Source organism: Haliaeetus leucocephalus, unplaced genomic scaffold (assembly GCF_000737465.1).
Source record: "Haliaeetus leucocephalus isolate CR32 unplaced genomic scaffold, Haliaeetus_leucocephalus-4.0 Scaffold21, whole genome shotgun sequence".
Lineage (NCBI taxonomy): Eukaryota > Metazoa > Chordata > Aves > Accipitriformes > Accipitridae > Haliaeetus > Haliaeetus leucocephalus.
Window position 1 is genome coordinate 2,905,519 of NW_010972457.1, and position 26,818 is coordinate 2,932,336.

Below are 26,818 nucleotides of genomic sequence, written 5' to 3' on the forward strand. Positions count from 1 at the left end.
CATCAGTTTCTGCTCTTCACCTCCTTATGATTATGCTCTACACCCACTTATGATTCTCCACTAAGAAGGTTTAAGAAGAAAGACAAAGGGAGCGAGGGACATATCTGTAGAAAAGTGCTAGACTTAACTAGCTGAACAGCTCTAGCTGAAGTTTTCGCAAGAAAGAAAATGGGAGTGTAACAAACACAGCAAGGAAAATGTCAATGCAACTGATGAAAGTCTGATAAATGAATAAACAATTGGAAGTACAGTCTTACAGTGGTAAGTGTCCAGTAACCTTACATATATTTGACATTACCAATTCAAACTATAATACTGCACAGATCTCGTCACATGTATCTATGCCTTCCATTCCCCAAAGAAAAAGAAAATTTGCAGTACATTACAGCATAATCTTTTATTAAATGAAGTTTTACACAGTGAAAAATTCTAGTATTGTCCTTCTGTCAATGTGAAGAATAACAAATGCAAGTTTTTGATCCTTGTAAATCTCCCATAAAAACAGAAGACAGCTAAATGTATTCACCAGTTACATTTAATTTCATACATTGCTTACTTTTTGAGACGGTAAAGTGCTTATGACCATGTCACTATCTGATTTTAGTTGGGCTATGGTTCATGGTATTGGACAGGTCTTTGAATTTGTGAAATATGACTTAGCTTATACCTACACAGACTACTAAGCTCTCTCTGAAAAAAGAAAAGATTCATTTCCTAATGCTCCATGAAATTATATTGGAACAGAAGGCACAGTACTCAGCCTTTACTGTGAATATTTTTCTGAGTAAATTTTTGAGGAAATTTGTATCATTTTATTAGGGGGAAGGGAAAAAAAAATAAAATCTAATTTCAATGATTCCTGAGTCCTTCCAAAAATAGCCCATGTTACAATACTGCATTTTAGCTCACCCAGTTGTAAAGAGTTCAAAGGACTTCCTCAAGTTTTTAGGCCCTATCTATATATACATAACTGAGCACTCATCACTAGTTAGATATTCCTTCACTTTTACATACCTAGAAATATTACCCAGGGCACCTAAACTAGGACCAAAAAAAAAAAAAAAATATCCTAGTTCTATACTAGAATTTAAGTGAAAATCCAGGAGTGATTAAAAAAAGTTACATATAATAAATAACTTATCCTGGAGAAAGCTTCAGCCACAGCAATGCTAGAATCAAACAAATGAGCAAGCCCACAATACAGTGTTCATTCAAGCAATATAATCCATCTCCCTGCTTGTCTTAACAGAACAGTATGAGGATTACCTAATTGCGTAGGGAAAAAAAATATTTCCTTGCACTTATTTCTTCAGTAGATTGGTTACTTTTAAAATTTTAATTATTAAAAAAAATCCAAAAATTTATAAAGCTTTGTAAAATTATTTTTAAATTTCAAGAATATGGTGTTTTAATTGCAAAAAGTACATGTATCAATAAGCATACAAACAACCAGTTAAGTGACTGGAGACAATACAGGAACAGGGAATGTAACAAATGAGACAGGAAAACAAAGTGATTTCTCACTGTGGACTCACTATTCATACTAACTTCCCATATACTAGTTAATAAAAAAGAAAATGTCTACTGCCAGTTGTTAAATAAAAACAAACATATTGCACTGGAGACCCAACATGACGTTCAAATACTTTATTATTTAGAGTTTTTATTAGTTTCCCATAGCATAATACATTACCATACAAATGAAGTCAAAGCTGAAGAAAATGGGTAAAAAAAAAAAAAAAAAAAAAAAATCAGCCTAGCACTAAAAGGGGAGAAAACAATTATGAACGTGCCTGAATGTTGTCTCTTGAGAAACGGCAACTGAAAAAAATACGTGTATAAATAGGGGTTAACCAATAGGTGCAACAAAATGTATGAAATGAGACTCTGCCTTTACACAGCAAGAGAATTACTACTCCACATAGTCTTCTAGGAATAGTTCTGATATGTTTGCCTGTTCCAATTTTTCCCCACTATGTCCAGACAGGTTCATTTTAAATTAGAAAAGTTCAATAATGTGACCACCCTCTGAGAGCCACAACACAAAATCAGTCATAACTTCGTCTTTTCCTAGCAGATCTTCTCTTGTGCTTTTACTGTTAGTAGAATTTGCTACTTTCCCTACTTTTCTCCCACAATAGTATTAAAGAGTATTTTTCTGTTTGTTGGTAAAAAGAGATTTTGAACAATCCACACCATAAAGTGCTAAATTTAAAAAAATAAAAGGTTTCTTCTGCAGAAGTCTCATAATACTTTACACATTAAAAAAAGAAAAAGGAAAAAAAGCTAACAAAGATCAGCAGAAAACTGACCCATTTTTTTATCAGCCCACTTTCAGTTCTAAAACATAATGTAAGAATTGGAGGCTAAAGACTAAGCACTAGTAGATGAAGACTTAACATCCATGTTAACTAACTCAAATTGATCACTACCTGTTTAAGTGTGACTGACAGCTTGGAAACATTAAAAAAAAAAAAAAAAGAACTCATTGATAATAAATCTAACATCACCTCTTGTTAGAAGAACACCTGGACACAAAAATCTCCCAAGATGAGGAGTCTAAGATTGCAACACATACACTGACGAGGACTTTTCAGATTTCATGGAAATTCCATCAAGCAACAGTATAGTCAAAATACTATTTCCTTTTGCCCACTTACAAAATTCAAACTTACTGTAATCCATTCCTCTGATCAAAAGCAGGGATCATAGAACTGGGATGCTCTGACATCAGAGCAACAAGCAACTGCAAGACATCCATTAGATTGTCATCCTGTTGAATAGAAGTTACAAATTTGAATTAAAAATGTATGTATGCTAGAACATTGTTTTGGTTAAAAGAACCACTACGAAACATTTCAAAATGATCTGGAGAGTAATAGTAAACTAAGGACCATAACAATTAGGCCAGGATCAAAAGAGCTATAGATCTGGAAGGCAAGTGAAGGAGAAAATATTACCCCTCTGCCCCTCCAAAATATTTATTTTTTAGAATGAAAAGCCATATATCTGTGTCTGGGATGTAAGCCTTTGACAGGGAATGGACTATTGGACTATGCTATTTCCTTCCACACACAAGCTCATCTATTTGCATGTATACTCTCCCCTCTTTTACTGCACAGGAGCTAGAAATAAACTGCTGCACATTTTCCAGGGCACAGGGTGGTGTTTAATGCAAAATCTCCACTAACAAATGTCCACCCCAGGAAACAAAAATACCACCACCTGCCACAGACAACATTTAAAATGGGTAATTCAAGCTGCTCAGTTAAGTTTTCTGTACTTTTGGTCTAAAGCACTCTAAACTACAGTTTATTAATTTGTTTCAAGTTAATTATAGCTAAAAACCTACAAAGTACTGAACTGCAACTGTCACCTTTTCTCATTCTTTGTGGTATTAAAATGAAAGCTTAATTTAAAAAAAAAAAACAAAAACAAAAACAAACCACTTTCCAACATTTTTGAACAAAATTCTGATTCTTTCTCTATTAGAAAACCAGTTTTACACCCCCTGAACAACTGTGCTCACCTGATGATATTATTAGTTTACATTACAGACACTATCACTGATGAATGAGCTCTATGAGAAGGCTGAATTTTACATTTTTTGTTGATGCTTTTTTGAATTTACAACTAGATACTTAATCCTGTGGGATTCAGCATTCATGGATCTTTTAGACTTGACCATGCAAACTGCTAATATAATTAAAATATCACCTCCTCATCTGAAGGCTATATAAAGCTTCTGCTATTTTGGTTTACACTTACATGTTACCAAGAGTCTTATTTTTTATATCTCCATATAGAGTGACTTAAACTGCTTGACCACAGTACTATGAAGTAGTAGTAACCAGCACAGAGAATAAAAGGAAAAATAGGTGTAAACAAAAAAGGAAAAAAAAATCCATACTGCTTGAAGTTCAATTAATTCCTTATTTTACCCATTTCAAGCACCCTTACAGAGATGAGATCAGTTAGATTTATGTCCCCATTTCCCTTGTCTTTGATGTTGCATCTGGCATAAAGTGCCTTTTCCTGGTGCTAAAATATGAAGATGCAGATGTATCAGTGGTAACCAACATTTACTCCCAATTAAGTTTATATGCTTCTCTTAGATGCCATTAACATACATCTTTATTTTTTAATGCATGTTTTCAATTTTATTGCTTTATTTAAGACGTAAAATAAAAAGAAGGGAAAAACAAAACAAAAAATATTACTTAGGCAGCATAAACCAAGGTTTTGTCTTTTTTTTTTAAAGTCAGTCTCACCATCTGTTTTTCTGCTTGGTAAATCAGTTTGCAGCACAACATAAGAAACCATTTTGACTTACTGGCTTAATGAACTTCAATCTAACATCGAACATAGTGCTTAAATCACTGCAAGAATATTGGCAATTCAGCACACTACACTAAAGAGTTGGACAATGTTTGCTACTTCCTCTACAGAGCCATCTTGTGGCATAAAGAAGGCAATGTTTGAAAATATTCAAATATTTGGTTGTCACAAACAGCGTAAAGTAGTACACTTCTCCTCCCATACACACCCCCAAATTAAAAATTACCTCATGTATAGTGAGCAGATAATTGAGGATAGCCTGCAATTCATCTTCTTTTATTCCATAGTCCTTTAAAAACAATCAGGTTTTAACTATTATCTTTCAAGTACAAAAGTACTGTTCCCAAAAAAGCATTATTACAAGCAATGGTTACATACACAGTAAGTCCCACAAGACTTGGTACTATAATAGCTTCATAGATGGAAGGTAGCTTTTTCCCTGCCCAAAAAAACCCCACTGAACATTATAAAAGTGGTTTTAGACAACTCCAATACAAGCATAAGAATAGGTTAGATAATAATATAGTACATGAAATTGTTAGAGTAACACACTAATTGATACAGACAATTTGAACTGAGAGCTTCCTATTAATAGAAGAATTAAATTAAGGTGGCAAAGAGGATTCAAAAGTAGACCTGGACGTTTAATTATAGGCCTGCTAGCTATGCCTACAGCTGAGTTTGCTTCCTATTTTCCACTACAGAATCCTATCTTCAGTTGCTATCAACTTTGCAGAAATTTAAATCATTTATGGTGTCTATGTTAGGAAGATGCCTTGAGGTCTTTTTGGTGAAAATAAAATAAAAGCCAGCAGTTTCTAAGAACAGGATGAGGGTAAGGAAAAGCAGGCTTCTTCATTTCTACAGCTTTAATTTTTAAAGCAAGTCTCATTACCCAAAAAGGTTTTGCACCACTGTGTACAAATAGAAAATTTGCAGAAGAATCAACCTTTTATGATGGACATGCTTTTCACTGTCCTTGTGAAACTCCATCCAAAACCGTCCAAGTTACAAATCTCTGACAGAAATTTTAAAAAATAAAGTGAAGCTAACACTTGATGAAAGTCTTTTAGAGTTTGAGAGCTAAATTGTCCCTAATACTTCAATTGCAGAACATCCAATTTAAAGAAAGAGTACGAGAGTCAATAGCAGAACTTTTCTGGTAGTTACTCCTCCGTATGGCTGGGGCTAAGCGTAGCAGCACAGAAAGCATACTGGTCCCCTAGCAACAGGGGAAGAGAGGAAAAGGTAGCTAGATTCACACACAGAAAAGTCAGTCTACAGAAGGGAGAGAAGAGAGAGATCAGAGCTTACAACAGGAAAGGGTTAAGAAGAGTCTATAAGCAGAAGAACTGCTGAATTTCAATATTCCTCTAACATCTAACAAACAGTTGTGAAACTTATTGATAGTGTCTTTCTTATCCTCCTCCTCCTGGGGTCCCCTGGCCCACCACATATAATGTCAAATGTTGCTCTTCAGTCTCTAAGCCCTTCTATATGCAGGTGATTTTTTTTTTTTTTTTTTGAAAAGAACAAGGAATTAAATACTTATTTCCCCAGTAGTAAATATTTCTAAGTTTAATCATTAACAGCTCCACTTTTGATAAAAACAGCTTAAAAGGGAGAAAAATGCATCTTTAGCACTGCTGCCTGTGGCAAGAGCAACAACAAAAAGATGCACCTTACATGGCATTTCTATTACTTATTTGTTTACGAAATTCAACATGCTTAGAAAAAAGTGCTATATTAAAGAGCATTTCTTTATGAAAGGAAACTTAGATATCCTATCATAATTTAAAGTTATCCTACCTTCATCACTAGCTGTTTAATGAACATCAACAAGAATGCTCGCAGAGATAAAACCTCTTTTTGAGTAGGCCGTGGCCCATCTAAAAAAGAAAAGCAGATATAGGAAATGCAAATTAACAGTTGTTAATAGCATAGTATACATTTTCACATAAAGAAAAATAAAAGGCATTTTCTGCATGAAGAAGGCACAATTCTGAGTAAAGTTATCTTTCCTCCACTTTGGACTACAAAACTGTGTTTCATTTATCAGTGTTTATTACCAAAATGCCCAGCCAGTGAAGTTCTACTAAGGCTTTTATTAAATACAGTTTTCCAGACTCCTCTAAATTCTTTTCATGATTTTACCATTCTCTTGCAGTGTCTATGAACCAACTTCATGCAAGGAATAAGACTGAAATGAGAACTTTATTTCAGAATTTCCACATTTCTAATTTTTGCAGTTTACAAATGTTTTTAAAGTTGTTCTGCTAAAGCTCAAAGCAAGAACTACATGCCATCATTACACACTGGCTATATACACAATAAAAATCAGTCTTACAGTGCTATATATAAGAATTACCTTGAAAGCCATGACTTAATTTGTTAACTCAAAGTCAAAAGGACTTGCTTTTGCCATTCCTGCGCAAAGCAGACTTTCACTGAAACATTTTAAATACTCAACCCCTGAGTATTTCCCAGGAGAGGCAAGGTTAAAAAAACAGGTGCAACCAAATGTCAAAGCCAAGTAAAAGCTTTCATACAGAAAACAAATGAACTGTTGCAAATACATTTCTAGGGATAGTTTTTACGTTTGCTCATAGGTTCACAGTTCTTATAATCTTAATCATCGGGGAAAAACAAATCAATTAGCAAATGTAAGTGATCATATGAGTCTAGTTTTATACAGTATAGGCCCACAGGCATATTTAGCTTAAGAATAGTTATTTTCAATATAGACTGCTCTAGTCAAAAAAGTCATTACACTATTAGCAAGACTATCCTACACATACACTTGCCTCAGGATCAATAAACCAGTTCAGAAACTAGTTAAGTAAATCCTTATCTTCACTAAAAAGAACAGAGAAAACACACATGCTTTGCTCCTTACAGGATGCAAAATACTACAAAACAATCTTTGCAACCCTCTAACAGGAAGGGTTGGTCATTTTGAGAAGTTGATGGCAGGAAGTCAGACACATCTAAGGAGCACTCACTTCCAGTACATCTAGCTCTCTTTCATCACCTGCTTCTCTCTCTGAAATTCCAGAGCCTTTCTTCATTACAGAGAGTAGAGATTTAACTTATTTTCCCTTTGCCAAGGCTGCATGCCCAACCCCATAAAACAGAGAATAACAATTAGAAGAGTCATAAAGTTATACTTCCAAACAGCATTAATTCTCTTATCTGTGCCAGTTCCATCTGCACGTGCTTATGTTATGCTGGTGCACATTTCACTTCTCACGGTTCCTTTTACAGTACTGGATTCCTTAGTCAAGCAGCTATTCCCTTTGCTTTTTTCTTAGGATCAGTATTCTTGTTTTGTGTTCTGTGTCAATGACAAGTACCAACCTTTTGTTCTAGATTTCTTATCCAGCCATGAGTTCGCTGCCTGGATTAAGCATGTTTATTAAGCAGCTTTCCAACAAGTTCAGATCCCTGCGCCTGTCAGACTCAGTATGCTTGTTTTCAGCTATACTGCTATTATCGGTAGATCTTACAAGCACTTAAAAGACTGTCCAGTACTTGAACAAGTTCCATAAAGAGACCACACTCCCAGGCACAGCCGAACATTTCCAAAACACCACCATTTCTCTGACCAGTTCCACCTAGTATTAATTCGCACAGGTCTTTGATGACAGAAGATACGACTACTGAAGAAAGTTTCCATTAGATTGTGAAAAAAAGCTTTCAAGAATATCCTATGGACAAAAGCACACTGCTCAAACTGTTACAGTGAACCCAGGCCATTAAAATAAAAAATTCTCTCTGGAACATTCACAGTTCTATTCTATACAACATTTTTTTTAAAACAAACATCAGCTTGTGAGAGTAGAAATGAATACATACCTATGCCCTTGGGAGTTATACCACTGCGATCCTGAGGATTCACTACCCAGTAATAATACTTTAGAGTATGCATGACCAAAAGAACTGTCCCAACCCGTCGGATTGCACCATATATGTTAACAGTGCCAATGAACTCAGTAGACAGGTAAGTGTACAGGATCAGCTGAACCTGCAACACCCAATCAGGAGATCAAAAATCATTACAGCAAAATTGCAGAACATCAGACAACTGCATTCTTAAATTTCACCTATTAAAATATCTTAAAGAAATAGACTTTCTCTGCACAGCTCAGTCACAAAGCTCTTAAAACCCTTGCAAACCGATGAAAATTTTCATTTTATTTCTAAAAATATAGAGTGCTGCGGTTTTTTTATTTACATATATTCTTTCCCTTTTTCTTCTGAGAAATATCAACTTAAATAATACTTAATAATTTAATTTGGCTGTAGCAAACATAAATGTTTTACAACAACTTCTGCAGTAGCATTGTTAGTGCTGTCTCAGTTTTTGAAATGCAAAACAAAACCTTATGGAGGGAATAAAAAAATTTGGTAAGAAGGTTTCGAGTAGAACCAACTGAAAAGTTTCCATCCAAGCTGTTCACTCTCAGAGAACATAGATTCACCAAAACAAAAATACTCTGCAGGGAATATGTCAATTTAAATGAAGACTTCAAATCTGACACCCAGGATAATTTCTCTCAAAAATTTGGTTTTTTTCCAACTAAACCATCCGAAAGTCCTTCTCAATCTACAACACTGACTGGGTCAGGAACTCCAGAAGTCACTCCCAACTCTGCTTTGCAGAGCACTGTGGGTTTCCAAATTCCCTGAAAACCTTGGGAGTCTATAAAAGTTGACAGCTATGTGCAGAAAAGCAGAGTCTGAAAACAGTTCCTGTATGATTTCTGCTGGGGACCCAGGACCTGTAATTCTTGGAGTCCAGGCTTAGTCTCAGCACTCCCAAACTGATACATCATAAGATACCTTACTCATAAGAACAAGCAATTTTACCTGTGCTGGGATATGAATCCATATTGCAGGATTAAGGAGAACATGATCACACAGCTGCTTCAGCAAGGGCACCCCATTGTGTAAGTTGCTCAGATATTTCGAAAAGGCAAGGCAAAGTTCTAGTACAGCTCGGGTAACATGGGCTTTGGAAGACTGTAAAAGAGGATCTGCTTAAGAAAGAGCCCTGCAACAGTCTAGGAAAAGCATTTATCTTAAAAAATTTCCACACTAATGTAAGGCATCAAGAAAGATTTGCTTTACCTTTTCTAGGCTATATCCTATCACAAGGAAGCCCTTACAGGAGAGCATCTGTTCTTGCATAGCAATGGAGTTCTTCAACAACTCCATGATGAAAGCCAATAAAGTAGAACTGAAAAATGTAACGTTTTAGTAAAGAAAAATGTTTTAAAGGGTTACAGTGGGACAGAAAGTATTTCCTAATTAACACTTCCACCATACAGCCCAGAGATACATTTAATGTTTTATATAAATGCTCAGATCAGAATTTTTAAAACAAAAAGCAAGGCTCAATTTTGAAAGCTCTAAATTCTTGCTTTTAATTAATGCATTTCTAACTTGAAATTCTGGATTCTGAGATAACCATGCAATAGCAAAATTCTTCTGAAAACACTTTCTCGCAGAAATGCAACAGTTAAGCTTGTACTTCTCTCTGCTTTGTATTTCACTTACAAACTTCTGCAAGATCAGTAACAAATGGCATTCCACTTTCTACTGCTTTCAGATGAGCAGATATTGGAAATATTTTTCTAGGTACAGCTTTAGTATTGGTTCAAGGTAATTTAACTCTGTGTTGCTGCCAGAAGGAATATTCATGCCCCTCCCCCTGTCTCACAGCACTAATGCCTATTAATCAAGATCTCAGCCAGCTGAAAACCCCTCCATTGCTGGACCAGCTTGCAACTGAATCAAATCCCTCACTCATCACACAGACACCCAAGTCTGAGCCAGCTCAAGACAGGCCCAGGAACTCACAAATGGGCTGAAGGAACATTGTGACCACCCCTTCTTAGCAACAATATGGATGTAGATCATCCTTAAACAGTCATGAAACTACAATTGCAATGAAACAGAGCAAACTACACCAGGATTCTAAAAAGCAATCCCTTTGCTATTAATACTACTCTCTAACTTAGGAGCTCCACCAGTTTCTCTGCCTGGATGTTCAGAAGTTGAACTGAGTTGAAACAGAGCTGAAAACCAAGGGAAAGCCTGGCAGTAACACTGAATCTTCCAAAAAGTCTGAAGGTAAAAAACCAAATAAATTCCTTGGAATAACTTCATGTAGCTGAAAAATTCATCCTTCCTGGAGTTTCTCTTGAAGCTTTCCCCAGTGGATTTTTTCCATGACAGGAATAATTTCAACAGAATTGTCTGCAATTCTGTTATACAAAAAAAATTGTGAAGTAGAAATCTGTACATTTTGATTCTGTGTGAACTTTCATAGAAAATTTAGCACAAATAAACACTTCACTTTGAGGTCCTGCCTGTAACAAGGCCACCTCTTTGTTGTTAGACATAATTCATTGTTGCACAAGACAATTTAAACCACTATGCAACTTAATAAAGCAAGAGGTAATTTCCTTTACTTAAAAAGAAACAAAGAACAGAACACAGTAAGTATGTGCACTCACCAAACAGTTGTGTCAACGTGGTCCGACGAATATTGCCTATAGTCTAACTGTGCAAAGAGAGGGAAAAGTACCTGCACCCCTCCAATGGAGTGCAGGGCACTTTGGATAGAATGCGTTAAGACTGCTTTCACATCCTGACAAAGAAGAATTAAGAAATATTGAAATCTCCTTCAGAAACTGTTAAAAAGTTTGCTAGAAATAGTTTGAAATTTCCTCAATATAAAAATTGTATTATTACCAAATAAAAACAAACAGCAAGAAGCATGAACTGGCTGCCACAGCCACACTAAATGCCCAGTGTGGCTGACCTACTGCTTTAGATACAGTCTACAGTGTAGATCCTCAGATGAATATACAGGAGGTAGCTTGCAAACTCTAAAACAATACTTTAGTAATAAAGAAACTCTAGAAAAAGCTTCTGACAAATTAAAAGCTTAAGGCATTCAAAGCATAGGGAAGAAAAGGATATCATATCAACAGGGCAAAGGACGGGAGACAGGTAGTATCTGTAGGGGAGTCAACATATGTCAGAAATGAGGAAGAAGAATTTTTTTGAAAAGCTAACACAGTCTTTGTAGTACTGACCTTTTTTTAGGTTGTAACTTTGATAAACCTTTTTCTTAGGATTCTTGTGCATCCACATTAATTCAAGAAACAGGGGAGGTAGCAGCAGGGACAATGCAAAAAAACCTAACCTATCTTGTCTAAATCCCTATAACACATGATTTTTAGATTTTCAAACAGAAATCACTTGTATCCTCTATGAAAATGTTGAAATACCTGCAGCATGAGGGCATGTGGTGAATGAACAAAAATAGAAGGGTTATCCTTAGGGGATGACTCTAGACACAGCTGTGCATCTGTAGCCCTTGGATTGTACATAAAAGCAATAGCACTGGATAGTTTGCCATCATATAGCAACAATTTGTGATGTTCAGCAAGGAAGAGATCGCTTTCTGCCTTGAATTTGAATGTTCCCTGGATTGGGGAGCAGGGTTGAAGAAGGAAAAAAGAAAAAAAAAATAGATTACACACATTGAGAATACAGTTCAGAACACTACTATTGCCAAAAAATGACTAAAACATTGCTTCTTCAATCTAGCAATATTTCAGAAAGAAAGGGTTTTGTAAGAACATTGACTCAAAGTCAATTTTACAGAGTTAGAACCGCAGAATTTTTTTTGACCCCGGAAGAGTGACATTGCCAAAATGGTGGGTAATGTAAAAGAAACACATTAGCCAGGAAACAGAATGACAGTCAGCAGTGTTCACTCAGAAGGAACTAATAATTGAGGAGCAGATAGAATAGGCACCATCTTTTTTAGCGTATGTTTGTACAGCTGCCAGGGAATAACAGTCTTCAATTAATGCCCCTCAGGCTATGACAAAACAAATAATAAATCACTGCAACAAAACTAATCCTCAGGACTAACTTCACACATTAAAAAAAACTGACTAGCACAATCAATTGTAAAGCTACATTTCTAAGACAAATACATCATACTTGATCTAAAGTTTTCAGCTGCAGTGAAAAAGTGAACCTAGCCAGAGATAACAGTGGTGGTCTCCCTCTTCCAACCACCAACATGGAAATTTTAAGAAGTAAACAGGAACAGAAATTTATTTTTTATAAGAAATTAAATAATTGAATTAATGCTTACTTGTAGTTTGTGAGGGGATACATGGGCTTATAGAAGAAACATGGAAGAGTTTAATAAAAAGATCACAAAGTAAGAACATTTTCAGAACGACACAGAGGTGTCACAACATTCTTAAAACCCACCATAAAGAGTCTTATCAGAATTAAACTTCGGAAACTTTATGGTCAATTCTAAGATACCTTATATCCCAGACCAAGCTGATAAATGGCAAAGATCTGAGCAGCATTGAGAGCCTCACTAAAAAGGTAAACGGATGTCATTTGCCCACAAAACACTCGATTGGCATCTGCTGTTTCTGAAGAACCCAGGAAACATTTGTCAAATGTCTGAAAATAAAACAGAACCAAGTAACAGGGTTTAATCTATGCTACACAAGCAAATTATGCAAAGAATATACATATTACCGGGGAATATTATTTTTACATAAACAAGCATTTGAGGGTCTTAGCAGAAAGAAATTTTAAGTTCTGTGATGTATAAAAGCAGAACCTACTTCTCTACCAAAAAGTTATTAATTTTATTTCAACCTTTTTTAAAACTGCATAAAATGGGGGAGGTTTATTAATAAAATGGCAAAGGATATCTATTTAATCCATGAAGATGATCAACTATAGATATGAGTATACAGGGGTTACTTACATCACTGGTGTTGACAAACCACGTTATTTCTCCATAAGATGCCAGTTCGCCATTCACATAACATCGAAGTTCACTATTCTTCCAGCGGTTATAGATGTGCACTATAGTAACCATATACCACTAAATGATAAGAAAACAATTGATACAATTCTATAGACACGTAAAGTAGCTTAAGCATTAAAGTGGGCACAGTAGAACAAATTCAACTATGTGAATTAAATTAAGATTGAAAGATTTATTTTAAGTCAAAAAGATTAAGTCATTGGTGAGTTTTCTTGCATAGCTATGTCAAAGGATAATATGCCATCTTTTCCACAAGAAGTAGACACAGAAGCTTAAAAGGTATTTATGGCATAGAACTCAAAAAATCTTCATGGCAACGCTGAACCATATTTACACTGAAACCACTGTGTAAATAATTTTTAAGTTGGGTTACTCTCAGCATGTTGGACTACTGCAAATGTTGTCATTCCAAAGAGCAAGGATGGCTCCAGACTAAAGACTTTCAAAGGCCGTGCATGTCAAATTATCACAAACAGATTCCATATTTACAGCAAGGGATTACTGATAAGAAATTCCTGAGGAGGCCTGTTCTCTCACAAAATGTTTACACCAGTTGCTCCAGAAACATTAGCAGAATACCTAGTTGAAAAAGGAAACATTTTCAACATAGCATAATACAACTTGATAGGCAAGCAACCCTTGAACACCAATAATAAAATCAACTCATATTTTCTTACATTCAAAAAGATATATTGAATAAAGCAGCAAATGCAAGGAGACTTTCCTGGACAACCTGAATGAACATAAAGTATAACATTCTTTCAAGAATGAATCTGTTGTCCTCCCACATGTAAGAAGACCAAACTCCTATTAATGGTCCTAGCTTGATTAAGGAAACAAAATGTGGGTTACTAATGCTTTCTTAAAATAACACTGCATTTGTACACATCAAGTAAATAATGATGTAAAGGGAAGCCTTAGCAAAACCCTTTAGAAAAAGGAGAAGAGAATGTCTGGAGGTGGGAGAAAACAGTATAAACAGAGAAGGAAAAAAATCTCAAGCCTTTTAACTTCCAAGCTGTGTATAGGTATTAAGAGTTCTCAAGAGAACTCACACAAGTCTCACAAATTCATAAAACTTCTGTTAAACTGCATTTTCTAGCTCTTTCTTATACATTTCATAAGCAAAATTAAAAAGAAATAAGAATTCAGAACACAATTTGTTTTGCTCATTCCAGTGTAACTGTTCTGATACAGAAAGATGAGCCTAACCAATAGCTACAACACTCCTCCTAAGCTATTTTTTTAAACTCATGAAATCTGTTTCAAAGATTTTATTGTTTTTACTCACCTTTTGTGGCTTGAAATCAAATTTTACACAATGCTGGAAACCTTTTCCCTTTGATTTTATGGATGTTACAATCAAGCAGCCGCCAACAAAGTGAGCAGAATAACCAAGTCCTTTGTTTGTTCGAAAACTAACAAATTAGAACAAAATCAGCACATACACAGATAGAAGCAGAAATCATTGAACAATTAATAGAAATTGAACATCAGAAATATGGTTCTACATAATACTCACCAATATAAGTAAGGCTTATCCTTATCCACATTGATATTATTTACAGGATCCATTCTTAGCCAAGTGTGGAAAGTAAACCCATTTTGGTACGGCCACTTGGCTATAGGAGGTAAGGCAATAGCCTAAAGAAAGCAAAAAGGTATTCATGTAGAAAGATCAACATCACAATAGTAAAAGTATACAGCTTAAGATATACACTACAAATGTATATTGATATACAGATACACACTACAAATGTGTAGTTTTCTCTATACTAAAAAAAAATCTGGCCTAAACTTCTGTGCTTTTTGTACTCCATTGCTAAAATATTTAATTAATCTAAATATTTAAAAACTGGTCTTTATATCTCAAGGAGGATTATTAATAGTAACTTACACTTCAAAAATTAAACACTTTAGTGGAAGCCTTACTGCATAAAAACTCCTCAAAATGCAAATTCAAGCTGATTTGGTTTTGTGGTAACCTGACAGAATAATCAGATTTATAAACTTATTTTCACATAGTGATGGCATTCAGGAAAATAACTGATTATGAAAAGAAGCTGGGCACACAAAGAGAACCATGTACTTAACAGATTCTTTTCTCTTTTGAAACTCATGTCTAATGTAGCCTTCCAGTTAGAATATGACAGACTTACAAACTTCCTTAAAAGAAAGGTAATACAATCCCCACCAGCCAAAATCTTCATATCAAACACTGTGTTTCTGTTAGCTCAAAAGCTCTTAAGTTATAAACTGTGTGGTGGGGCTCTCTGTTTCAAACAGTTGGGTTTTATTGTGTGAGTTTTTTTGTTTGGTTGGGGTTTTTTTAACATTACTATTAACTTTCCATGTTTTGCTGCACAGATTTGCAACACACACTTCAACTAAGACTGCCATAACCACTGATCAAAGATGTTGTCCAGATGATCAATACCAATGAACAAAAAACATCAAAGAACTTGAGTGTCGCCAGACTCCTTATTATGCTCCCACGCTCCATTCAGCTATCCTTGTCCAAACAAAATGCTATAAATCCTTCTCTATACCAGCTAACTAATCAGTCTGCATGTCTTTGAGCCCAACTTTTGGGAACTGGTAGCACTATCATTTGGTTCAACTCACAATGGATGTTGGAGTAATTATATTAAATACTTAATTTCTAAGACTTCTAAATTTAAAAATACGTAAGAATATTTACATTAAGGTTACTGAGGCACCCCAATATCACATACAGTTCAAACATTCAACACAATTATTAGAAGTTAAATACAAAAACAGTACATGAGTAGCCAAAAGAAACAAAACCACAGCTATCTATTGCTAAGTTCTGTTGCATGTGATAAACATAAAACTGCAGAAGCGTTTTTCTAGTAGTCTGCATTTTTCAATCTCAAGTTTTCATTCCAAAAAAATTATGTCATCAAGTTGGTGAAATTTAATGTCAAGCCACTGAGGCAGAAAGGTAATGGGTTTATGTGAAGAAAGCTGTAAATAGTCATGTGATAAATCTTACTCAAATTTTATTCTGAATTAAGCATGAAATTTTGAACATACTATTTCATCCTACAGTTTTAGGAGCAAGTGTTGATATACTTAAATTCCTACAGAAGATTCTACACGGTATTTTCCACCCACCTATTTAGTTTCAAATTCTTTTTCAAGTGAACACCACAGAACTTAAAAATGAATCAGTCACCTGAACAATTATGAAAAAGTCTTTTTCGTATTTTTCAAATCATTGTTAAATTTAATCCTCTTTCAATATTATTCAACCTATACATGTCTAGGATCCACATTTTCTCAGAGAATTCTTATAAGCAATATATGTTATTCACATAATCTGATCATTAAAAGAACTAATAAACAGTGCAAGTATGGCCACTTCTAGTTCAATGCTTTCTGTGGTTTCACTAGCAAAGGTTTCTAGATGTAAAGCTGTATTGGGTTTGCATGGCAAGGCTTTGGTAGCAGAGGGACTACAGGTGTGGCTTCTGTGAGAAGATGCTAGAAGCTTCCCTCATGTCTGATAGAGCTAGCTCCAAGGTGAACCCACCACTGGCCAAAGCTGTGCCAATCTGCAACAGTGGTATAGTGCCTGCGTGATAACATATTTAAGAAGGGGGAAAAAACTGCTGCGCAACAGTATATGGGAGACACGAGAACATGTAAGAGAAACAACCCTGCAGACATCAAGGTCAGTGGAGAAGGAGGGGGAGGAGGTACTCCAGGTACTGAAGCACAGATTCCCTTGCAGCCCATGGTGAAGACCGTGGTGAGGCAGGCTGTTCCCCTGCAGCCCATGGAGGTTAACGGTGGAGCAAATATCTACCTGCAGCCCGTGAAGGACCCCACGCCAGAGCAGGTGGATATGCCCCAAGGAGGTGGTAACCCCATGGGAAGCCCGTGCTGGAGCAGGCTCCTGGCAGGACTTGTGGGCCCATGGAGAGAGGAGCCCATGCTGGAGCAGGTTTGCTGGCAAGACTTGTGACCCCATGGGGGACCCACGCTGGAGCAGTCTAGTCCTGAAGGACTGCACCCCGTGGAAGGGCCCCATGCTAGAGCAGTTCATGAAGAACTGCAGCCCATGGGAAGAACCCATGTTGGAAAAGTTCATGGAGGACTATCTCCCATGGGTGGAGATAGGGGAGCTGGAGCAGGGGAAGAGTGTGAGAGGAAGGAGCAGCAGAGACAACGCGTGATGAACTGACTGCAACCCCCATTTCCTGTCCCGCTGTGCCGCTCAGGGAGAGGAGATAAAGAAATCAGGAGTGAAGTTGAGCCCAGGAAGAAGGGAGGGGTGGGAGGAAGGTGTTTTAAGATTCATTTTTATTTCTCATTATCCTACTCTGATTTGATTGGTAATAAATTAAATTAATTTCCCCAAGTTGAGTCTGTTTTGCTCGTGATGGTAATCAGTGAGTGATCTCCCTGTCCTTACCTGACCCCACAAATCTTTCATTATATTCTTCTCTCCCCTGTCCAGCTGAGGAGGGGAGTGATAGAGCAGCTTGGTGGGCACCTGGTATGTAGCCAGGATCAACCTACCACAAAGCCACTCACACATATACTGGATAGTAAGACAAGCACCATTCCCACAGAAACATGGGAGCAAAAGTCAGGCAGATTCTCCTTGCAAAAAGATTTAAATGAACCAGTCTGGAAAAAAAAAACCAAAAAGAACCCAAACAAACAAAAAAACTACAAAAAAGCCTCACTTATATCCATTCTTTATGTAACAGTATTTGTCCTTCTACGGGGATAATGCACATTTATTATAACCATGATTTATTTAGGCATAATGTAGGTGTCAGGCAAAGAAAAAAATTTGGTTAAAAGTCTACATCTATGACAGTGACAGATGAGACAGAAGACCACTCAAATGAAAATAACCAATGGCCATAATAGAACAACAAATGAACAAACAAGAGATTTAAAATATCTACATACTGCAGCACTTTTTCCTGGAAAGTTGAAGAAGGCATCAGGTCCATACCTCTGAGGCATGTGTTTTAACACAGACAATAACTTCCCAGCATGTGGTGGCTGACAAAGAGAATTATTACACTTGTAAATAAATAAAACACACCTATAAGAAAGAAAAGACTATACACACAAAAAAATAATTTTTACACATTTTAAAGCTTTGCATATGGTTGAATAATACTCTACTAAGACATTTAGCACCTTCAATAAACAACATTAACAAAGAGTCATGGATACCTTCACATATTATGCAGTAGGTGCACTGAAATACAATTAATTGGATAACTAAATTAAGGACTTAAAAGCCAGAGCCACTTTCATCCAGCACAAACTAAACTGACCCTGAATGTTGGTTCCTCTCTCTATCTGTTCATTCCCATCAGCACTACCATTTGCATGGATTTGCAGTGAGCTAAAGAAAATTAACTGACCCAGCTGAAAACTAATTTAGGAAAAACAAATGCAAACCAATTTTCAGTTACAGCCATTTTGGATCGTGGCTGCATGAAACCTGTGCCAGCACAAGGGAGATGGGGAATACCTAGCAAAAGGGAGAGGGAAGATTAGCAGACATTACTATTTTCATCAGGACTACAGTCATATACTAGATTAAAGTGTCTTTGGTTACACATATCCCTTCATATAAGTCCACAGAGAAAGATTAAAGTCTCAAGCGCCGTTTGGAGCACCTAAACTGAGTGCTCAATTAGTGTGAATGCTTAACACTTCCTCACCACCACCCTAATTCTGCATTGATTTTGTTGTAATACTTAGCAACTATAAACTCCAAATCAAGTATATGAGCTCACAACAGAAGTCCAGCACATACTGGTCACAGTGACAGAACAATTTTGTGCATCTTCTTTTACCACTTCATAACTTTCCAGTAGATCTATTTTTAAACTACAATTTTACACTTCTGATCTTTTCCTGAAAGTGCCCTTTTTCCCCTCTTGTAAGCAGCCACCCCCTGAAAACTAAGCTTTGCATGATCCGTTACAAGTATTTTAAATGTACCAAAATTATAGTCAGATAAACAGTGCTTCATGAATCTGAATTAAAATTCAGGAGGAAACATGGAGAACTGCTTAGATGTCTTCAGCACTATAGAATTCAACTAGGTAATTTGTTTTGTAGCCAAATACCTTGTATCTTTACAACACTGCTGACTAAGATTTATGGAGCCGTGCAACTCCTTAGCAATGCAACTGCAGCATTTTTTTCTTCCTTTCCTCTATATTTATTCTTTAATAAAGGAAATTAAATGCAAATAGAGAGACAGGAAATGAAAAAGTTAATGTTACAGAGACAACTTTAATTCATCTATGGTTAAATATAGTCTGTAGGTTCAATTATTAAGTTCAAACCTGTTATTAAGTTTAGAGTATTTTTATCTGCGCGAGTTAAGATCTCCAAATTTATTTATTTCAAAGGGTCTTTTAAAATTTGCTATATTATTTGTGCATATTGGCTTTTATATTTAGTACATAATTTTTTAAAACTATTTAAAGTCGACAGAGACACTTTGCTACCTTTTCTCCACACTAGGCTGAGTATTTAGAGATAACAGCAGCTGAATTAAAATTCAAAGCATGTAAAACAATTATTAAAATAGTTCCCAATTCCAGCAAAACTATTTTGTCTTAAAGAAAACTTTATCTGGTGGCTTCTACAACATACACATTTTTACTTTAGGGAAGGAGGTTCTCAACAGTAAAAGGAGACCCTTTTCTCCCTTTCTAGTTCACACAGGAACAGGAGGACATGATATAATTTTTCAGCTGGAGTTTATTTCCTTCATTTCAATTTCTGCCACAATTTCTCACTTCCCTCACTAGATAAATTTTTTCAATCTTCAGGTAAAGAAGAACAATGTGAAAATAGAAGCACACTGAACTGCCTATATAGACACTTTTATTTATTTCTCTCTCTTGTCTTAAAAAAAAATTTAATTCTTTTTCCTTCAATTTCACATCACTGGAATTACAAAAATAAAAACATGTGCATAAAAACACTTGCTTAGAGTCACCATATTATTCCCAGGTGTTCAAAAAGACCAATCCAGTCCATAGATCGAGGAGGAAATTTAATTTCATCACTATTCTACTCTCTGTATTTTAATTGCTTGCAGGTAAAAAGATTCATTGATATACTACCAGAAAGCTTCCTATATTTCTTGGTACATTTAAAATTTGTTTATTATAAAGGTTATCAAACAGCCTTTTTACTTGAGAGCATTAGGAAAAAAATAAGCAACACTACAAAAATGGTTTCAGTTTTGTGTTTTCTTTTACCCATCTCCCTTTTTCTCCTTGAAGCTTGCTGAAGAATAACTTTAGCTCTCGAACTGTCAAGTTATAGCTAGCCAGTACACCCAGCATATCCACTAAGAGATCTGAAAAGGAAAAGAACAGCAATATAATTGCTTAATAAAATGCAACATCAAATTTCTATCACTTAATTAAATAAATGATTCCATGAGATTTTACATAAAAGGAATACAGTTTGAGTCATACACTAGATGACACTGTACCTGCAATCATGTTGTCAGCTCTATCAATCCTCTTGAGCACTTGTTCAACAAGTCCCACTTCTGTGCATGCTTGTAGATTGCGTATACTTTTCTTCAAGATTGCTGTAAACATGCTCCACACCTCAGCCTGGCAGGTGATGTCACACTTGTCCAGCAAGTCTACCATGCAGGTGATGCCCTCTCCTTCTTGGATGATAAAGTTCATTTCCAAGTCAAACTGGCCTCCAACAAGCTTTTAGACAAAAGATTAAAAAAAAAAAACTTAAGACAATCGTATCAGAGTACCAATCCATGTTATTAATTCTGCAAGAAGAAAGCTATCAAAGACGTAAGATTAAAAAAAAAAACAAAAACCAACAAACATAATGAGGCCAACATCAATATATAAAGTCTCATTCTTCCTCTGTTTCAAGTTCTGTACAGTAACTTCAACAAAGATGCTCCTAAGGTGTCACCTACTGTCAGACAATTGCTGCAGAAGAGCATTTGGATACTTTAAGATACAGATGTCCTGAGCTGGCCCACACAGCTGAAAAGTGAAGAGACCAAGTGAGTGCTCCAAAACAGGTGAGAAAGCCAAGCCTGCTAAGGTACCTTAAATGGCCTGGGGTGGCCCTAAAAGCTTTCATTCCCATGTGCTTAACACTCCTCAAATAATAGGGCAATTCCAGCCAAAAGGAGCTGATGCACATCAGAAATATTGCCACTTATAAACACTTAAGAGTCATTCCTGAGATAATGAATAAAGCTGGTTAAGTATTAACTGCCAGTTTCATTAGTAGCCACAGGTACTAAAAGGAAGCAAAGGCTTGCTATATCTGCATTAATGTGAAACAGCAGCACTGTTTGAAGCCTTTGACTATGCTTTGGCTAAGGCACTTAAATCCTGTAATATTTCAGGTCTCCTAGATGCAGGCTTTGTTTGAACATACACTGAGTAACTAACCACATATGCATGTGCCAAGGAGGTGGAGGGGGGAAGGAAATAACCTACTTCATTCTCATTTGTGTACTCAATAAAATAAAAATTGCAGTTGAAGGAAAGATGTATTGTACTAATCTAACTCCTCTACCCCAATCCTCCCCCCCCACTTTTTAAAATTCTCTTGGACTTTAGAACTGTATTAAACTTAATGTTTGCCACGCTTGCCAGAATACCCATTATTTACCAGCATACAAAGCGGAATTCAGATAGCATTGACTCAAATGATCAAAATAGACTCATGATCAAAAGTATTTCAGCTCGCTCTCACTTCTACAACTTTGTCTAATAGAAGACATTATTTCTGTCCTACATGGTGTTGCTTTCACAGGCTTTGACCATAACAGCTTCAGTACTGTCACTTGCCAAAGCGATACCATGTCAAAACTGCCCCAAAATACATATACCAACTTGCTTCCATATTAGCTCCGACAGCTTCTCTCAGCTAGTCAGGATCTGAAGATAAACTTACCCAACGGAACAGAATATACACTCTTCATTAACTACTGAAATTACCATACATTCTCCTCAAGTGTCTAAATCTTGTCACTTTGAAGAAGCAATCTTTGGTCTTCTGGCCATAAATCAGTAATGCCAAACACCACAAGAAGGAGAGAAAGTTACTGCTTTTATGACAGAATAGACAAAGTCTCATGGCAACAATTTCTTAACAGCAATTTACACTTTTCCATTTTCTCCCCTCTTGGTCATGAAAAATAATTATGCAATTTACTATCAGTTGCTTCCTTAATATCTAGGGAAACTGCAGGAACTGAATGGGGAGACTTGAATTATATTCCCAGCTTCTCTATATCAACTCATGCTGTCAACTCAAACAAATCTATCAAGTCATTATCATTGTCCAAGCCTCAGTTTTCCCCTTCCATAAGATGGAGCAGAGGCCTACCTCAAGAAAGCTCTGTAAGGTAGAATTCAAGGGAGAATGCTGAGCAGAATGGATTAACACAGAATTATCACAAAATAAATGCAAAAAAAAAAGTACACCCCCCCTTAAAAAAAAAAACTGAACAAAACATCTGAAAACGTAAAATACTTAACCAACTTTACACTTTATTTTACACTAAATTTATCATCCTCTACAAAACTGAGGTATTCCTCAAGAAGCCACACTCTTTCTCAAGGTAAGAAACAAAGAAAATACTGCATTCCATGTACAGACAGAATAGCTGAAGGTTAAATTCTAGCCACAAAACACCTGCTAATTCTTAACAAGAAATTCAACTCTTTATGCATTTGGTTTTAACTATTAGCCAACCATGAATTATCACACCAAAACCATATACGGCAACCAGAGGTGACCTTACCTTCACCCTATAGTCTACACCACCAATCTTTCATTTTTGGCTAGATACACTATTATCAGTAACCACCCATCCAGGAAGCTGTCAAATTAGGTTTCCAATCTAATCTGCAAACATAAGCATTTCAGCAACTACATTCTAGAAATAATATGCTATGGTAGAAATAATTACCATTTTAACATTTCCTTTAAGGCAAGTGAGGACAAAAAAATTGACAAAGAAAGCAATATACCAAAGGCACAGTGCAGTTGATGTACTATATGTATGCATACCCATTAGATACACATAAGCACACACACACCCCACAGTATGTCATATTAACCCTTTCTAATGGTGATTTGAAACTGATCAACCTTCAAAACACAAATTTGTTTCCAATGACAGGGATCATAATCCAGGTCCATGCATTGGCTAGTTATTATCTGAGCTGCAGTAATGGCTGTGCACAGCAAAATGTAATCTTCCCAAATGTCACAGTAAGTTATGAATATCTGAGCAGCTTAATGCACCTTACTAGCCATGAAGTGTGAGAATGTAATCTTATTACCTTTTTTATGGTTGTATTTTTTTGAATAATGTAGCCTTTGAACTGATGTATAGTCTTTCCTTGCACTTTAGCATGATTTGGTCTCCTATGTCGCACAGTACATTTTTCAAAATTCTCCAATTCAACGTATTTTAAGTCCTCTGCTGAGCTGCATAAACAATCTTTATAGCAACCTACAGGGTGGCATAACGTTTTCTTTCTTCAGCATGTAGAATTAAGTATAAGCTTACAGGAATGGTTTTAAAGGGCAGTATTGAAAGTATTCAAATACATCCTCACAAATTTTACATTTTGCCAGGTATATTTACCTTCGAAAAATATATAAACTAAACCAATAGCTCAAGCCTTTTGGTAAAATGTTTCTACATTTAGCTGATTAAGAACACGAAGAATACTGTACAGCAATTTTTAACTACACACTCAGAGTGTAGGGTTGGGGTTTTTTCCCCCTTAGAGAACCAAACTAACGAGAAGTCAACAAAATAGCACTAATTTAAAGTATGAAATAGCACTACATCACTTCCAAATAGAAACAAAAAGCCAATTTAATCACACAAAACCTCTCTTTGCAATGAACCTTTCATCTAACATAAAATGGGAGAAGTGATCCAAGATATAAAAGAGATGGTGCACTCTTTGGGTGAGCAGCTACCAAACTACAGCATGCAGAAAATAGCTCAGATTAAACACAATCAAGCTTCACTTTCCTGAAAGATCATGATCTAGATTATGAATCTAATTTAAAGTCACTTCTCCCAGTGGCAGATATAAAATATTTCAAAAGCTTGTAAGAAAACATGAGGAAAAGTATTTCAATGAACTATAACAGAAAAAAAGAAATCCATTCCAAGACCACAATCAGTGTTTCTCCTGGAAAAGCCAAATTGGCTATACTTGGGAGAACTATAGGGCTGGATCTCCACAGTTTTACCTCAAACCTCAAAAAAAGACTTCACTTCTACAGACTTTCTTCATCCTTCTGGTTACTAGATAACCTACACATCAAGACAAATGTACTTGTTTTGTTCCCTAAAGCCAGGATGAAAGAACTATTAACGAAGCAAATTGTGACCTCCCTTTTCCTCAAGATGTTGATTTTGTAATCTCTGAATTGTTTCTTTAGTATATCCAAAACGATGACTATGGACAATGCAGTCAAATAGGCCAGTTCTATCTCAGTGAAAGTTTTAAAAGTTTATGCTTAATAAGAACCCGCAAAGCTGATAACTGCCCAAAATCTTCTATTCATAAGAGTAAGGTACTTATACAAGATAAACATCAAGAAAAATGTGCCAAAGCTAAACCAGTTGCCATTTCAACAATTAAAGGTTTGATATACACCCTGCCTTTTACCTCTATTCACAAATAGCTATGTTATCCAGAATGGTCCTATTCTTAATGCAAGGGTAAAACAAACAAAACACAACCATATTTTTCACCCCTTGATGATGAAATCTGAATGCAGCTTCTGGAGAATACAAACACAAAAAAGATGGATTCATCTTAGCCATTATGCTTCTGAGTAACGATAAATATAATATTCTCTGCCTACATTTATCTTCCACCAAAGTAATAACCCACATCCTGGACTCCATGCCCTTTCATATATTCAGAAACTCAAAACAAATGTATTGATCATCAAAAATATATGCCAAAGATTTGGGAAGTATAAGAACTAAAACCTCTTTAGGGCAAGGATCTCATAGGATCATGAGTGACCCCAAGCCAGTCAAATCCCTTGAGGGTACACAATAAACAGCAAAAGTCAACACCATGGTACACATCCTGGGTGTGATTAAAAGATGGTTCTCATTGGGAAAGGCCTCTACAGACCAGAAGAGGAAGATGGTGGGGAAGAAGAATAACTCGTACATCCTAATTTACAGCAATCCATTCCCTGCTCTTCACCCCCCACTTTTCCATGCAGTCTTTTCTATCACTAACACAACACTTGAAGGTGAGAACATATTAAAATACAAGCCCTAAGAGGAGATTTGGTAGGAAAACCTGTTGATGGTTTGGATAAGTATATCAAATAGCGACATTAGCATGAATGTCAAGTCAGTGAAATCATGATAAACAGGGCTCAGGCCCAGAGAGATTATAGGAAGGCAAGAAAGGAACAGAAAAAGCCTGGAAGTCAACCTTTTTTTTGTCAACATATTGCCACTATATCAACCCTAATGCGGCCAGAAAAACTAGACAAAGCACAAAGAACTGTGGGAAGACCCACTCATGAAAGGCAAGGTCATAACCTTCCAGCAAGGCGCAACTAAGAAAAAGCAATGAGTGATAGTAGTAGGCGATTCTCTTCTGAAAGATACAGAGGCATCCATTTGCTGACCTGACACACTCTCTAGAGAGGTGTGCTGCTTACCGGGGGCTTGTATCAGGCGTGCCACCAAGAGACTACGAAGCCTTGTGCAGTGAACTATTAACCGCTGCTGTTGTTTCACATGGGCACCAGTGATAGAGCCAGGAGTAGTCTGAGGAGCATCAAGAAGGATTAAAGAGCCCTGGGAGTGGCAGTAAGGGACTCTGGAGCACAGGTAGTTTTTTCATCACTCTTCCTGGTTAAAGGGAAGAGGGCTGAAAGGGCCAGTCGAATCTTGTGAATCCACAAATGGTTACAGGACTGGCGCCACAGCCAGAGGTGTGACTACTTAGACCATGGGACTCACTTTGAGAAACCTGGTCTACTGAGGACTTACGGGGTCCATCTGTCAGAGAAGGGGAAGAGCATCTTTAGTCATAGGCTTGCCAAGCTGGTGAGGAGGGCTTTAAACCAAAGTTGCTGCGGGACGGGAACCTCAATCCATCCCACTCCTACCAGTTTGATGCCAGTGCCAGCAACAGATGCCCAAAGCCTGGAGAAGTATCACAGGTCAGCCTAATTGGCAGCCCAACTTAAATGCCTCTATGCAAACACACGTAGCATGGGGAATAAACAACAGGAGTTACAGATGTGTGCACGCCTGCAGGGCTATGATCTTACTGGCATCACGGAGACATGGTGGGCTGGCTCCTATGACTGGAGTGTTGGAATGGAAAGATATAGGCTCATTAGGAAGAAAAGGCAGGGGAGACAAGGAGGGCATGTCACCCTTTATGTCAATGACCAGCTGCAGTGCATGGAACTCCACCTGTGGATGATGAGGAGCTGACCGAAAGCTTATGGGTCAGAATTAAAGAGAAGGCAAGGACAGGCGACATTATAGTGGGAGTC

The 26,818-nt window shown here is 36.5% G+C and overlaps 1 protein-coding gene across 1 annotated transcript in view; it reads right to left on the bottom strand.

The window, feature by feature from the left end:
* LRBA (LPS-responsive vesicle trafficking, beach and anchor containing) overlaps positions 1 to 26,818 on the bottom strand; it is a 431,397-nt gene that overhangs the window by 360,134 nt on the left and 44,445 nt on the right. Inside the window, exons 2-16 of the mRNA XM_010576372.1 lie at positions 20,742 to 20,973; positions 20,503 to 20,603; positions 18,173 to 18,268; positions 14,745 to 14,866; positions 14,514 to 14,640; positions 13,160 to 13,279; positions 12,700 to 12,846; positions 11,640 to 11,837; positions 10,860 to 10,993; positions 9,469 to 9,577; positions 9,208 to 9,360; positions 8,194 to 8,362; positions 6,148 to 6,227; positions 4,565 to 4,627; positions 2,676 to 2,773 (exon numbers count right to left, since the gene is read on the bottom strand). Coding sequence (XP_010574674.1) covers positions 2,676 to 2,773; positions 4,565 to 4,627; positions 6,148 to 6,227; positions 8,194 to 8,362; positions 9,208 to 9,360; positions 9,469 to 9,577; positions 10,860 to 10,993; positions 11,640 to 11,837; positions 12,700 to 12,846; positions 13,160 to 13,279; positions 14,514 to 14,640; positions 14,745 to 14,866; positions 18,173 to 18,268; positions 20,503 to 20,603; positions 20,742 to 20,973 — 1,949 coding nt within the window. The remainder of the gene's footprint in view (positions 1 to 2,675; positions 2,774 to 4,564; positions 4,628 to 6,147; positions 6,228 to 8,193; positions 8,363 to 9,207; positions 9,361 to 9,468; positions 9,578 to 10,859; positions 10,994 to 11,639; positions 11,838 to 12,699; positions 12,847 to 13,159; positions 13,280 to 14,513; positions 14,641 to 14,744; positions 14,867 to 18,172; positions 18,269 to 20,502; positions 20,604 to 20,741; positions 20,974 to 26,818) is intronic.